Genomic DNA, 15,497 nt, shown 5'->3' with positions numbered 1-15,497 from the left:
TTGTCAATGTGAAAAATTCAAATCGATGTTAATTTCCAGGACTATATGTAAGGATGAAATCAGATGTGCAGACACCTAAATGAAGGACATATTTTTACTTATATACTTCAAACGTATAAAAAATTGACTAATTTGTTTAACTTGCAGCTATGTAAGAAATCATTGTCACAACTAGAGTTAAATTATTTTGAAAAATATCTCATTCCCTTTATTTTGACTCACTGCAAATCTGACATGAGTTGGGATAGTTTGCAAAATATTCTAAAAAAAAAAAAATGCCTGAATGTTTGCAAAATGAGTAGAGCAGAACATTGCCCAGCTTTAGTTTAAACTTAAAAAGATGATTACTATGAAAACATGCAACTTTTGAAATTTGATATCTGCAATATGCTTCAAAAAAAAAAAAAAAAAAAAAAAAAAACAGCCCAAAGTTCAAATGCGAGCATCTGTGATGGCCTGGGGTGTATTAGTTCCCAAAGCATGGGTAACTTGCACATCTGTGACAGCATCACTAATTCTGAGAGGTACATACAGGTTTAGGAGCAACATATGCTTCTGTCTAAGTGATGTCTCTTTCAGGGATGCCCATGCTTATTTCAGCAAGACAATGCCAAGACACATTTGCACACATGTGCCAAGACACATTTTGCACAAGTTACAGCAACATGGCTTCACAGTAAAAAAGTAAGGGTACTAGACTGCCCTGTTTACGGTCCAGACCTGTGTCCCATTTAAAATGTATGACATGTTTTTAAGTGGCAAACCCTGCACTGCTGAGCAACTTCAGACATACATAAAGCAAGACTGAGAAGAAATTCCACTTTGAATATGTCAATAATTAGTGTCTTCAGTCTTCAGGCTCCCACAGAGTGAAGTTAGAAGAAAAGGTGATGTAACACAGTGGTAAACATGCTGCTCTCCCATCATTTTTGGAGTGTGCTTACTGAGTCAAATTCAGACTGTGTGTCTATTTCCAAAAAACAATAAAGTTTACTAGGTTGAACATTAAGCATTTTGTCTTTTTGCTTTATTAAAATAGGTTGAAAAGTATTTACACATACATATTCTGTTTTTATTCACATTTTAGCATTAGTAATCCTGAATACCCTCAATCCAATCATGACTGTCTTCTGAGAAAGCCCATCTACGTCTCATGTGTTGTTGCTAACTTGACCCCCACATGCAAAACTGTTGCAATGAGCTGAAAGTGTGAACTTGTTTTTCAGCCTTAACCGTATCACGTTTGGCCATTATATGCTGCAGCTACAGAGGTGCAGGTGCTTCTGTTCATTAAAAAAAAGGCAGCAGGCTCTGTAGTGGTGACCTTCAACAGACCACAGGCACAGTGGCATCACCCAGGCTTCTGCAGAACAACAGTGTGTGGTTAGTGAGAGCCCCCAACCAGCCACAAACACCCCCTCACCTCCTGTCAGTATCAGCACGCTGACCTCACCTCCCAGGGGAACTGTTGAACGTGTATCAACAAGCGAGTTACATCACAGAGAGGAGAATATATCAGGAGAAGAGAGGACGGAGACAACGGTACAGGCACACATAACAACAGCCATTCACTCTGTTGGATAATACGTTTATCCATAGTAAATCAACACTGAATAACTTTATTTAAAGCCCTTAGAGAAGGACGAAAGATGATAAAATTGCCTTCTTCATTGTACACTGTCACAATTAGAAGTGTTTATCTACCTAATATTTTTTTACTAGAATAAGTTACGCTAACTGGCAGTTTACCTACAGTAAGTAGCTATTCAAATTCACTCTTCAAAAAATATCCTAACCTATAGATCACCCTTTCAGCCTTTGTATATGGGTATTCAATAGTGATGTTCATCAGTTAGGGTAAAAATTTGACATTTAAGTACGAAGTATTTAAACTCGCTTGCAGTCAACACAGCTAAATTTTGCATCTCCACGTTGCTGCAATTCTAGGATTGTGGGTAATGTAGTCCTGTTGCCTGAAATTGCAAATTTTGTCTTCTACGTCAGTGGTTCTCAACCATTTTCCTTGGAGTCCCTCCCTAACTGTATTGAAAAGATGCTGGCCCCCAAGCTCCACAATACCCACGACATCTTGCTGTCAAAGATCAACATCCATTAGATTTATTCGATAATAAAACCCTAAGAAATGGCGAAGAAGTTTTTCATGTAAAGATGGGATAAGCCACTCACAAACGTTGCTGTAACACTCTTTGATTGTGGGTAATGTAATGTTGCTGACCAAGACCATGAATGAACCATGTTTCCTAAAATGAGGTCAATACCATACAAGCTTGTGTCTTCTGCATGACCACATATCATCGCAAACTAAAGATGCTGTTGGTAAGTCTACCTCAAGTTGATATGGCCTTATTGCAAACAACTGAACTTAAAGCATCATCTGAATGATGTTGTGGCTGATGAGAGAAAGCGGGATAGAGAGATTGGGCATGTCTTATTACCAGCCCAGCTCTTCCCATGATGTTCTCAAGGTGTTTTTCTGAAATTTCAGCACAGATGCACATCAGCTGTAACTCTGGGATTTAGATGTTCCTTAATCTATAAAAAGGTATTGGCTTGTATGTGCCTTATGAATGGTGAATCTATAAATCATTATTTCAGGTGTCAAACCATTTTTTTGGTGTAGGACACCCTTCATATTTGCTACACAACAGGAATATTTACTGTAAAATCTGGTTCATAAGCCACACTTTCAACACCTATTTTTCATCTAAAAAGTTAGCTGTGGCTGATAAACTGGGGCGTCTCATATGCAGTAGCAGTATAGAGTGATAAGATGTCAACGTCATTAGTGCAAGGGCATGCAGCTGCTAATGCAACTGACAATACATCCCAATTTGTTGTTTAATGCCAGCAGCCACTTCACTACTCAGAATGTGCTGGAATACAAAACAACACAGACTACACGGTAGGGGTCGGCACCACTTTTTAACTGCTTTTCTCCCTTGTTAGGTCATATCCGTGAATTTAAAAAAAAATAAGGAGTATACTGTTAGATGAATGAACCTTTTTGACTGCTGGTTTGGCTAAGAACAATTCAATAAGAAGTCAAGTGGTCACAGAGGAGGGCAGAGTGACCTGCAGGCTGGGAGTCTGTCACCATAGGCTGACAGCCCAATTACTGTATTGTAGCTGGAAGATGCAGAAACTCCATACAGCCAAAACAGGTGGTACTGTGAGAGCAACACAGCTGTAAGAAAAAGTGCAAGTTGTGAACTTTGCAGAATGAAATGGTAAACCTTTGTCCCCTTGGAACATTTCAAAAACAGACTGCAGCTTAAATACCAGGACCACTTATAATCCAGATTTTATAGTTTTTAGACCAGGGAATGCGATGAGATTTCACTGCACCTGGTTGGCTCAAGGCTCATTTATGCCTTACATCCAATACATGTACAGATACAGTGGAAACTCTGCTTTTTGTCCTTATCAGGCTATAACAGATTTGGATTACTAATTATTATTTTTTCTTTTTTTTACAATTTGTTTCAAATTTTAGTTTAGTTTTTCTAGGCTTTTTTTTCCAACTGGTTTGTTAGTTAAGTATAGTAACCTTGAAAAAGTAAACACAATTTTAACATTTCAATATATTCATATAGGCTTATCTTCATTTTTCACTTTATTCATTAAAATTTAATGTTTGACTATAACTCAAGACCTGAATTTACCATTGTGTGAAGTCTTTGCTCAAATGCGTTGTAAATTTTGGCAGTAATTTCAAATTGGTTTTAGTCTTAGTTGTTAGATTAAAATACCTTTACAGGGGACAAATTTTACGAAAATCACTTTTTTAGGTGTTTCTAACAAAATATGTGCCCCTGGCCTGTCCACAAGCTCCTCAAGTACCAGAAAAATCCATTCCCTGCCCCCCTCTCTTTCTCCACCTTTCAGAGTATGTGCGCTGAAACAAGCTGTTCTCAGATTTTCCCCTCATGATGTCATGTAGGGAGTTAGCCCCGCAGGTTTGGTTGGCCCTCCTTGCTTCGAAGAAAGTTCTGCCCTCCTCTCAGCTCCCAGCTGAGAGGAGTGTCACTGACCGATCCATTCTGGAAACCCGATTTGTACTGTGCATGTGCAAACACGCCTCTACATCCGCGTCTATATAAATGAATTCTAACCCTAACCAGTGGAATATAAATGCCTAACCTAAAGCTAATTAAGGCCTATCTAAACTAATCTAAGTTAACCTTAAACTGAGCAAATAGCACAAGTAGGCTGCCAAGCGGATGTAGACGCGTGTTTGCACATGGGCAGTACAAATCGGGTTTCCAGGACGGATTGGGTAGTAACAAGGAGGATCAGTAGAGCCACATCCATTAAGCAACATCCACTTCCTAAGAGGGGCGGAGTCGGACAGCTCAGTAACATTTAAAGCTACATACACAGAAACAGCTTCTTCTGAGCAAGGCTGAAACAGAGGGGAATTCTAGACATACAATCCAATACTGGAGTGTTTTTTCAGCAACAAAGTTCACAGGCACGTCTTGGGGACCTCTGAGACCAATATAAACTTGTCTTAAAAGGGTCATATTTTAGTCACTTTCACTCTTAAAAGTTTTTGCCTATAGTTCTAGTCAGCAAAAATAAAAAGTAGTCCAGTTTTAGCCAATAAAACACCCTTACATTCTAGTGTTTAAGTCAAAAGACTTACTTTTCATCAGCTTATCATAAAAGATCTAACTTTAGCTAGTCTTAGTCTAGTCTTCCTCATGTTTTTAGTGGTTAAAGTTTATAAAACCTTCTCTCAAAGCTTACAGATACAAACCAAAGACTGCATTATCAACTAGCATAGCTAACACATCAGCTGTTCTTTCATCTCTCACCTCCTCTTAGGACGAGCACGTTGACCTCGCTGCCCACGGGGAAGTCTTTGAGGATGTCGACCACCTGGGCGTGGCTCAGCGCCTGGACGTTCTGCCTGTTGATCTCCTTGATGACGTCACCTTTCTGCAGGCCGCGGCACCACTGCGCGTCCAGGATCATCTTCACCTTCTGACCAAGCGGACAGTCAGCGATGGCGAACCCGAATCCTCCCGGACCTTTCACCAGCGGCACGCTCACCAGCTCAGGCTGCAGCATCCCTGACACCACCTCCCCACCCTGCCTCCCGTTGGGCAACGCAGCCACCACAGGCCGGCCGCTGGCGTCAGTCGTGACGTAGTGGAGCTCCTGCGAAGAGCCGTGGAGGACGTCGCCTTTCACGAGCAGCGGCTGTCCATTTATGAGCGGCACGGCTGTCACCACCTCGCCGCCGTGCAAGGCCTGCTGGGGCTGAGCGGCAGGTGGGGGTGGAGGGGGCGGTAGAGGGTCGTCGCTGTCTAGATCCACATCTGGTGGAAGCGGGTAACCACGGCAGAGCACCATATCCACGTACTGGTTGATAGGAATAGACTGGAACATCTGCACCACCTCTGGATGGGTTTTCCCAAGTACGGACATCCCATTTATCTCAACAATCACATCACCTGAGAGGGAAAAGAGCCAAAAAAGAGATTAAAGTGGGAGTTCCTCTGCTGGTATTTAATCTAGACATCACTCCTCTTCTTTTCTTTGGAAAGCACTTACTCCTTCCCTCTGTCAGATGAATCCTTCCTCTAAAATGCCCCTTTCCTCTTCACTGCTCGCCCATATTTCTCATTTTGGCAGCTCGCTGTCCCCCCCTCTCTCCTCTTATCTCCAGTCTACCATTTAGTCCTGCTGTATCCCTGGGAGTCCTTCACTTCTCTATTGTTAAGAAAGACCTGAACAGCACTCTCTGCTGAACTACATGAAGGTGAGACAGGTGTAGATTTCTGTCACAGTGAACCAATGACACCATCACACACCCACAGCTGTTGGTTTTTGTAGACAGCTGAAGGCCATGAAAACATCCCGCCTCACCGTGACCAGCCGGTCTGATAAAACACTCTGCCCTCCTGCTGGGATTTCTTTTTGAACCCATGGGACAGTTTTAGGTTGAATCACACCAGAATTAATATTAATACCTCCAATTTAAGCATGGAACAGCTGGTGCACGTTTGCTATAAAATAAGTCTCAGTAATATTACAGAAGAGGATTTAAACTTTAAATCTTACAGTCAGCTCAACAAGATTTAAGTGCTTAATTTTACACGAAAATACTTTTATCTCATGTTTCATCCTTTTAATTCTCATTCAACTGACATTTTAACATGATTTATTTATCTTTGCAGTTAAAAATATGCTTATTTTCTACTGATAACTTTTATAGTGTTGCATTATTGAGATTCTGTGGCTCTTTGCTGTGGTTGTTTGACAATAAAATCATGTAAAAAAAAATATTTTGTATTTTTATTGTGTATTATATTTCTGGAATCGACATGCCATCTGTGTAGAGAAAATGGGTGATAACCAGTGGTTTTCAAACTTTTTTCGCCCAAGGCACACCTAAGGTTAAGCCGAAATCTCAAGGCAAGCCATATTTAAATCGATACAAAATAGACTTTTTAAATCATGTTACAGTCAAGGAGGCCTATAAGGGGAGATAAAGGGAAGAGCTTTCTGGGGCCCAGCCAACTGGGGATCATGGAGATGGCAAAAGATGGCAAGAGATGTCAAAAATGGGCAAAAGGTGGTAAACAAAGCCAGGAATTGGCAAAAATTGGTAAAAAAAAAAAATGGCCAAACAATGGGATAAAATTCAACAAAAACTTGTTGAAAGTGTCAAAATAATGTCAAAAATGGGTTAAAGTGGCCTAAAGGATTAAATTTTGTAAGGTGGTAAAAATGGGTTGAAAGTGGTTAAAAAATGGCACAATTGGGAAAAAGTGGCATAAATGCGTTGAAAGTGTCAAAAACGTGTCAAAATAAATCACAAGTGGCAGAAAAATAGTAAAAAAGGGTTAAAGCTGCTACAAGATGGTAAAAAGGGGTTAATAGTGATGTAAAAAAATGAAAAATAATGACCAAACAATAGCAAAAAAGGGGCAGAAAGTGGCAAAAAGGTAGCAGAAATAGGTTAATGTGGCAAACAGTTTAAAAAAAGTGGCAAAAATGGGTCAAAAATAGTAATAAGAAGTGGGAAAAATGCTAAAAAGGCAGCAAAATGGTTGAAGTTGTCAAAGGAGGTCACAAAAATGGGTAGACAAATTGGTTAACTTGGTTAAAAATAGCATGAATTAATAACTTCCACGCCAATTTCAACCCAATAATAGCTTGCCATGCTTTTCATCTCTGAATGAGGTAACTGTTAGCCAGGATGCTAGCACCAATGCTACTGATCCAACACACATGCACTGATATCATCAGTTTAGTTTAGTTTCAACACATGACTATTGATTTTGTTTGAAATGTCTATACTGTGCAAAATGTTTGGTGTTGTGTTATGATTGAATAAACTAAACTAAACTAAACTAACTAAACTAATATCATCAGTAAATCCCAACTGGGGAGGTCCCACTCGCTGGGGTTTCTCAGGGGTCCAGCCAGATCTGTGGGCAGGCCTGATTACAGTACTTGCCATACAGTTGCAGTAATAACGTATTGTACAAATTCCCACGGCAGACCTGGACTTGCCTTAAGGCACACTAGTGTGCCTTGCCACACCATTTGAGAACCACTGCTGTAAACTATCATTTTTGCAAAGTCCAGCATATTTGCTACCTGTTTTGTTCTACGTATTTTCATCTAAAAATAAAAATGGTGTTTAGCGCCAGTTTAGCTCAGTTTGTAGAGCAGGTGCTTGTACACAGAGGCTACTTGTCACAAGATTGGTCCCTGATCCCTGGCTCTGCTTGGTGCATATCTTCCCCGCTCTCTTTCCCCATGTTTCCTGTCTCTCTTCAGCTGTCCTATCAAAATAAAAGCAAAAGTCCCCCAAAAAGCTTTTTATACCCTGGCTCTTGGTTCTACCTGAGAGATGGTTTTATCCTTTCTTTTTCTATGATGTAATTATCATTTTTACTTTTATATGTTTTTTATTACTATATTTTTCAGGCTTTTTATGCCTTTATTTAAAGAGGACAGAGGAAGGAGCGGGAACAGGAAAGAGAGATTGGGAGAGAGACCTGCAGGAAAGGAGCCATAAGCTGGACTTGAACCCGGGCCGCTTGTATACATGGGGTGTGACCTAACCGCTACGCTATCTGTGCCCCTTATCTCCTTATTTTTATATTGGGCTCGTACGTTTCTGCATTTTTTTATTGGTTTTAGATTCTCATTGTACAACTATTTAATCAACTTTTTTCTGTTTTTTTAAATGTGCTTCATAAAAAAGTAGGATTTGACCACAGACTCTAAAAAGAATTGGACAAAGCCTGTGTGACGTCAGCTGTTTGATTACAATAGGCGGACTCTAACAGCTTTTGAAGCCAATCCATGGCCGCCTCGATTGCTGTCTCAAACAAACTTTGGATCAACCTAACGGCAGACAAGAGCCCGCCCACTGAGCTGGACTTCCTGTCAGCTAAGCTATCACTAAAGCTAGCCTTCTGGTTGACAGATAGGTAGCTTCTGCCTGTCAAGCTATCTGTCAATCAAATGAAACGCACCAATCAGTGCACAGTGAGGCTTTTCCTAACTATAATCAAAATGATTGTGGTACAAAAAATTCACCCACCGTTCAGTGTGTGCTCATGAAAACATTAGCTACTGAAACATGTTCTGTTTTTTGAACCAGGCTGTAAAACAGTTTATTTCTAGTTTAAAAAAACTGCCTTTAACATGAGTTGTGTGCCTGACTCCCGGTGGTTCTACAAACAGCCTTATTGCCACATTGCATCTTTTTGCACTTCCACATTGGCTTCATTTTTTAGAACCAGAGGTTGCCGCTTGGATTAGACATGGATTATTTGATACAATGGAGAAAAATAACAAATGAAAAGATAAACATTTATCAGGGATGAAACTGCAGGTTAGTGGCCTTAGGGCTGAAAGAAAAGAATTAACTTTTTTAACAGTTAATCTGTTAGCAAAGATGTTCACTGTGATAGTAGTTAATCTGTTAATTCTGTTAATAATCCACTAGAGTTATCATTTAAGTCAACATGTAATGCCATCGAAACATCAGCTTTTTGTAATGTGAATAGATCAAAGTTCTCAAAAGGCCATGATGAATTACTCATGTCTGTGTTGAAAATCTGAAAGAAAATTTTTGGACGCATCATCACTATCTTCAGTCTGGCGGCGCTCTGTACAGTTCAAGCAGCATGCCATTTAAAATGATCAGTGTGCTGATAGCTCACTGGTTATGTCTGTTCACCACAGAGGCTGTTGTTCTTAAAGCGGGCAGCCTGGGTTCCTGCATGTTCTGACTCTATCCCATCCAATTAAAAGAATAAACCCAAAATAGATTTTTAAAATTGCACTACTGGATAAAGGAAATAGCTGGAATCTGAATCAGAATAAAAATGCCTGGGCAGAGAGAGCCATTGCGTCAGGTTATTAATAATCTCTCTAAAGCACAGGAGGCAGTATGTTCTTGCTTACATTTTCTCTTATTTCTCATTAAAGAGCACGGTTTGGATCCATCTGCTCCCTTAAGTCCACAAATAGATTATTAGTAACCCCAGTATGTGTTCATTGTTGCATCAGCTCGAGAAATTCATTTCAGGAGCACACTGGCGCCACACGATGGTGAGAAGTTTGAACTTCATTCACAGACTTTCTTTCTCTCCCCTCCATGACTGGAACAACACATTCAAGCTACAGAAGTCAAATTTGACAGAAGTTAGGTGTTTTGATAACTGCTCTTTAATGTTAATAAATCATTTAAAAACTAATCCTGTTAACAGAAGTGTGCCAAGCTCTGTATTCATAAATCCCACACACGTAGACGTAGACAACAAAGTCATCTTAAAGCTGAAATAATACAAAGAACTAAATAATAATATAAAAGCAAACAAAATGAATTTAGAGGTAATTCCCAGTCTGCCTGTTCCCTTTATATTATCAGCTAAATCATTTATCTTTTCTGTAATCCTCAGCGCTGCTCTGCATCATAAATAGTATCAACTTCTTCCATTTGCCTTCCACCTGTGCCTCTTGTGAATTATGGGTCAGTTTGTCATTATGTAGAGTCCCTGTCTCTATCCATTGTTCCTTCATTAACCCACTTCCTTGTGATTTATTTTATACTGAGACATAAACAGAATTTTGACCATTTTCATCCCTCACACATACTGTAGATGTACCTCATGTTTTCTGTTATATGATTTCAAATAACAGCTAGAGAGTCTTGAAGCTCAGTAATACATAAATTCCTAGTTTCTCTTGCAAAACTTTGAGTACCATTTTTCAAAACATGATAATTTTGTGGCATTTCCAGAAATATTACTATCATAAGAATAGATCAGAGAAGAAAGGAAGGAAGCTAACATCAAGTAGCCAATTTTCTGATGAAAATGAAGGATAATGTGTGTCCTTCTTGTTTAAATGTCTTATAGAGTGCTTTTACCAGGGACACTGAGTTACAGGAAATAAGGACCCATGGTAAACATGGTATAAACAGTTCCACCTGCTTGAAACTAATTTGGTAAGTACAGTAAAACAAGTTGAAAACATTTGTGTAGTTATAACCAGGCCTGCCCAATGGATTAGCTGGGCCCCTGAAAAACCCAGAGAATGGGCCCTCCTTAGTTGTGATTTATTGATGATATCAATGCATGTGTGTTGTATCAGCAGCATTGGTGCTAGCATCCTGGCTAGCAGTTACTTCTTTTTGGAGCTGAAAAATGTGTCAAACTATTATTGGGTTCTGAGGTTAAAATGATTTACCAGTGCTACTTTTAAACCCCTTTTCATCACTGTTTCAGCCAATTTTTACCATGTTTTATCCACTTATAGCCAATTCTTGCCACTTTCAAGCCACTTTTCACCATTCTTCCATCCTTTTTACCCCCCATTTTAAACCCATATTATCATCCTGTCATTCACGTTAACATTTGCAAAAAAAAAAAAAAAACAGGAAAAAAAAGGAAATGGTTATTATTCAGGTTGAATATAAAATATATATTGCAGATTAACTTTTTAACAGACCATGATCTTCCTGACCTCCATGGGCCCTCCACTTTTCTGGTCCCTAGAAAGATCTCCCCATTATCTCCCCCAATGGTTGGCCTTAATTATACTGGAAAATCCTTTGAAATTAATGAAAATAAATGGTAGAAGAGTATGGTATGGTGTGACAGATCCCTCTAAGAGAGATAGAAGATGATTAATGATTCATGTCAGGTGAGATTTAACTCACCAGACGCCATCTTGTTGTCCTGGGCAGCCGGTCCGTCACTCAGCACGTTCTTCACCTGCAGGAACTCGTCTGTTCGGTCGCCTCCGATGATAGTGAATCCAAACCCCTGTGAGCTCTTCTTCAGTGCCGTGTGGTACATCTCCCCCTTCAGCTGGCTGGGGTCTGAAGTGAAGCCAGATGTGCCTCCCTTACCTGCAAACAGAAGATTAAAAGGCTTTTAAAAGGCATAAAGGGGATAATCTGTGACCTTGCATGGGATAAGCAGTATAGATAACGGACAGCTGCGTGGATAGAAGAATGGAAAAAAAATTAAACTCGGTTTTCAAATGCAGAGACCGTGCTGAATAAATTCACACCCCTCTTGAAAGACAGAAAAATCCATCTGTGCCTGCATTGAGTGTTAATTGCACGCATTATGTGCAGAGGATCAACATTGTAATTAATCATTTCTAATTAACAGGCATGATGAACATGCTTGAACTCAATAAAGCCATCAGCGGAGACCTTCTCCTCCAACCCTGCTGAGAAAGAAGCACAAACAGATGGATAAAATCTGTGAAAATATTCACTTTAGATGCTAATTAACTTGTAAACTGTTAAGTGCCTGATCCTATTACAAAACTATAGAGCAGAGCAGAGATAAAACACCTCTGACAGAGTCCAATTTAGCTCTGTGTCCTCTCTTATCCCCTCCACGCTGCAGCCAGTGACTCAGAGAAAAGAGTTCTGTCACAGTCGACTTTTTATAACTTGAGTAAGGAACAACTTAAGGTCAGTGGCAACATCAATATGGACCAGCAGCTTGGCTCTGGCATATGCAATACAGGAGATAAGCGACTGTCAGGGTCACACTGCATTACACCGTGCAGCCTTCCTATCTGGCATTACACCGTATCAGCACTTTAGATCATGGACACACCGTTTTTTTTCCCTCCCTGCCTGATGGTTTCTGGCCCGTGCTGCGTTAAAGCTGTGACTCAAAAAAGTCAAAGTGAAGCCAGCCGGTGAGAAATGATGCACATTACACCAAGTGGGGTGTATATAAAGAGGGTGTGATGTGGCTGCCTGTCTCTGGGATGCCAGAAATGTCATTGTGCATTTATAAATGGGCTTTAAAAAGCTTCCAGTTTTATTTGATTTAAAGGTGAGAAAACTGCATTAGAGCAAACCCTTTTAGGGGACAAAATGAGCACAAAAACCTATTAAGTGTTTCAGGAACTAAGCCACACTTCTACTTTTATGAAAAGAATAACCATGCATGAATTTGGTGGATGCATCATTGATTATATCACACTGTAAGAGGAACATCTGACAAATTCCTGCAGTGAGATCCAGCCTTAAACCTATTCTCTACCACTGCAGATCTAAATCTTCAAAATATGTTAGAAAACCTTACCTATACAAGACAATATAACATGTCTTAATCATCTCTGCATTTAAAATGTACTTTTTATAATAGAAACCCATAACTGAGCAGAGAAAAAATGTGTTTAGGGGGACATTTTTATCCATAATTGTTCCACTACACTACTGGGTATGTAGGATGGACTAAAAATAATAAAGTCCCTGTGCATATTGTTGATAAGGAAGCTGTAACAATGCAGCCTACTGATGTGTTTTTATCAGACAAAAGAGCTCTTTCTCTCTGAGCAAAATATTATGAAAGGATATTACTTCAAAGACAATAAATCTGCTAACATTAGGTACATCTGACAAGCAGCTGCCACATAGCATATGTTCCCTGATGTTGTTGCAGTTTGATTTTGCTGAAGAAACACAACCACCATCAGAAAATGAACATATTTTACTTAAGGTTATAATTAGACTTCCCCTTCAAGTGTACATTTCTCTAAAGGTAGGGACTACATCTGGCATGATTTGATCCTGAAGTATAAGTCCTCACTTTAACACTGCTGAAGAATTAGAGCTGAAAAAGATACCATGGCTTCATTTATGAGATTAAATATTTCTAAATCAGTTGGACAATGCCATTGACTTTTTAACTATATGCCTAAAAAAGGGTCAAAAGTCCATTTTTGGGACTATTTCAAGATTTAACCGTTTTGCTACAGTCAGCAATTGTTGCAGCAGGTTTGGCTACATGGGATGATAGTAGTGCATCTATGCAACAGTATAACAATGCAAAGTCGAGCTTCTTTCACCTAATAGCCAAAGTAAAATCATATCTGCCTTTCAAGGATTCAGAGAGGCTGATACATGCATTTACATCATCTAAACTTCACCATTGTTACTCTTTATGGGCCGTTCCTCAGGCCAGCGTTTGCAGCTGTGCTCACCTTCGATCAGGCACAAAAAAGAGGAACCACATTACCCCTGTGTTGATCTCTCTTCACTGGCTTCCTGTCCGCTACAGCAGTGGTTTTCAAACTGGGGTCCGGGGACCCCTCTGTGAGCTACAGATTGGGGGTCTGTGAAATAATTTAAAATAAAGTAATGCCATGCCATTCAAAATCAAATAAATATATATAGGGACCACAGCACCATAAACCAACATACTAAAGCAATGACTCCCACATAAGTCAGCACTGGCCCAATAAAAACTCAGATGTGATTGTGACATATCACCTAAATCTATCACTCGTCACGCATCAGTCACTTTGGTCTGCAGGTCCAGCTAGCAACAATAGATAAATATTTAAGCATGTCCACTTCATCAAGTGATGCTTGGCCCAAACCAGCTAAACTGAGAGAATATGATGACAGCTATCTCAAGTTTGGTTTTATTGAGAACAGCAACAGAAGATGTGTTTTGTTTCTTCATATGAAGCCATGAAGCCCGCTAAGCTAAAAGGTCCTCTGATAACAAAGCATGCAGGGTTTAAGAACAAAAGATTTTTTTCTAACAAAATGGTGAGGAATACATCTGCCAGAAAACATGAATGGTGAACCTGACCACAACCTCAGAAAACTCAGAGGGCTTCTTATTTGGCTGCTCAAGGATTGCAAAAAAGTGAGAAGCCACACTCAATTGGACAAGAGCTTGTATTTAGGTGGAAGAGTTTAAAATATGGCATCTAGGAGTAGGATTGGCAGTTAACACTTGTTTAATCACTGTGAGGGTTATGTGGGGGGTCCTTGGAAAATGTTCTGCCCTGTAAGGGGTCCTGAGCCCCCAGAAGTTTGAGAACCCCTCTGCTGCAGGATTGAATTTAAGATTTTACTGTTAGCTTTCCTTGGATTCTCCTGCATTTTTGGGCCATCTCCTGCCCACTTCCTGTTTTGTCAATCTCCAGGGATTTTTATGGCTCAACTAGAAATATGCTAATTCTAAAATACAGAAAAATAGATTTGTTTCTTTCTCTGAACACAACAAAGTTGCCAGATGGTGTATAAACTGCGTAACATACACAATCAACATAAAATTTCAATCCCTCTGTCTCTGTGACCGGGAAACCCACAACCTGATTCAGGAGAGAGCTGAATTCTGGACGAGATGACAGATGAGATGAAAGCTGCATTTGCTGCAAGGTAGCAGAAAATGACAGGATAGAACAGCGTTCTGCTATTGGTTTTTATCGCTTCTCTGAATTACCATAATATTCAGCACCCTGACGTAATGGTTACAGTGTGTTAGTGTGATTTTAAACAGCATACTGAAGAAAGTTACAGTAAAGGTAACACTGTCAGGGTTTACAGAAGCATCACATGTGACCAAAATGGTAGTTTTTAAAATAATTTTCTGCTCATATGACCAGTTTGAACAAAATACAGTGAACAACACAGACTTCAATGCCAAACATTTCCAGCTTTACCAAAAAAATACAACATGAATGTACTCAAATGTTGAATTTCATGGTCTGAAAGTGCCCTTTAGGGTCATTTCCAGCTGCAACTGATCAGCTGTTTATGCCAGCAAGATTTGTTATGAGGGATGGACTAAAAATGTGGAGCATTTGTGTTGATTCTCTTTAAGGAACGTGTCTAAAGAGAAGCAATGTGGCTTGTTGACGTGTTTTTTCAGGCAACAGAGCTCTTTTACATAAAAAACACTCCTTTGCTTAACAAAAGGTATGCTAACACTGGCTCCATCTGACTGGCAGCAGCTAGATAGCATTGCTGTGTTTGACTGACCAAGAGAGACATTAACACTATTGGAAAACCTACAAGCAACTTGTTACTTCAAAGCAACTTCAAGATCACCTTGATTCTAATGCATGAGTCTGACTTGTACTTATAACAGCCAAGGAATCAAATCTGTACAAAAAGAAAGTCTGTTTTATTTATAAAATTGTAAAACAATATGGCCGATTGATGTGTT

General features: G+C 39.6%; 1 protein-coding gene across 2 annotated transcripts in view; it reads right to left on the bottom strand.

Annotated features, from left to right (window-relative positions):
- Positions 1 to 15,497, bottom strand: part of LOC121506925 (membrane-associated guanylate kinase, WW and PDZ domain-containing protein 3) — a 395,012-nt gene that overhangs the window by 34,474 nt on the left and 345,041 nt on the right. For both annotated transcript variants that reach the window (XM_041782974.1, XM_041782975.1), the window contains exons 9-10: positions 11,219 to 11,410; positions 4,839 to 5,480 (exon numbers count right to left, since the gene is read on the bottom strand). In XM_041782974.1, the coding sequence (XP_041638908.1) occupies positions 4,839 to 5,480; positions 11,219 to 11,410 (834 nt within the window). The remainder of the gene's footprint in view (positions 1 to 4,838; positions 5,481 to 11,218; positions 11,411 to 15,497) is intronic.

This window comes from Cheilinus undulatus, linkage group 3, assembly GCF_018320785.1.
Source record: "Cheilinus undulatus linkage group 3, ASM1832078v1, whole genome shotgun sequence".
In the NCBI taxonomy this organism is placed as follows: Eukaryota; Metazoa; Chordata; class Actinopteri; order Labriformes; family Labridae; genus Cheilinus; species Cheilinus undulatus.
This window is presented reverse-complemented; position numbering and strand designations above follow the sequence as displayed.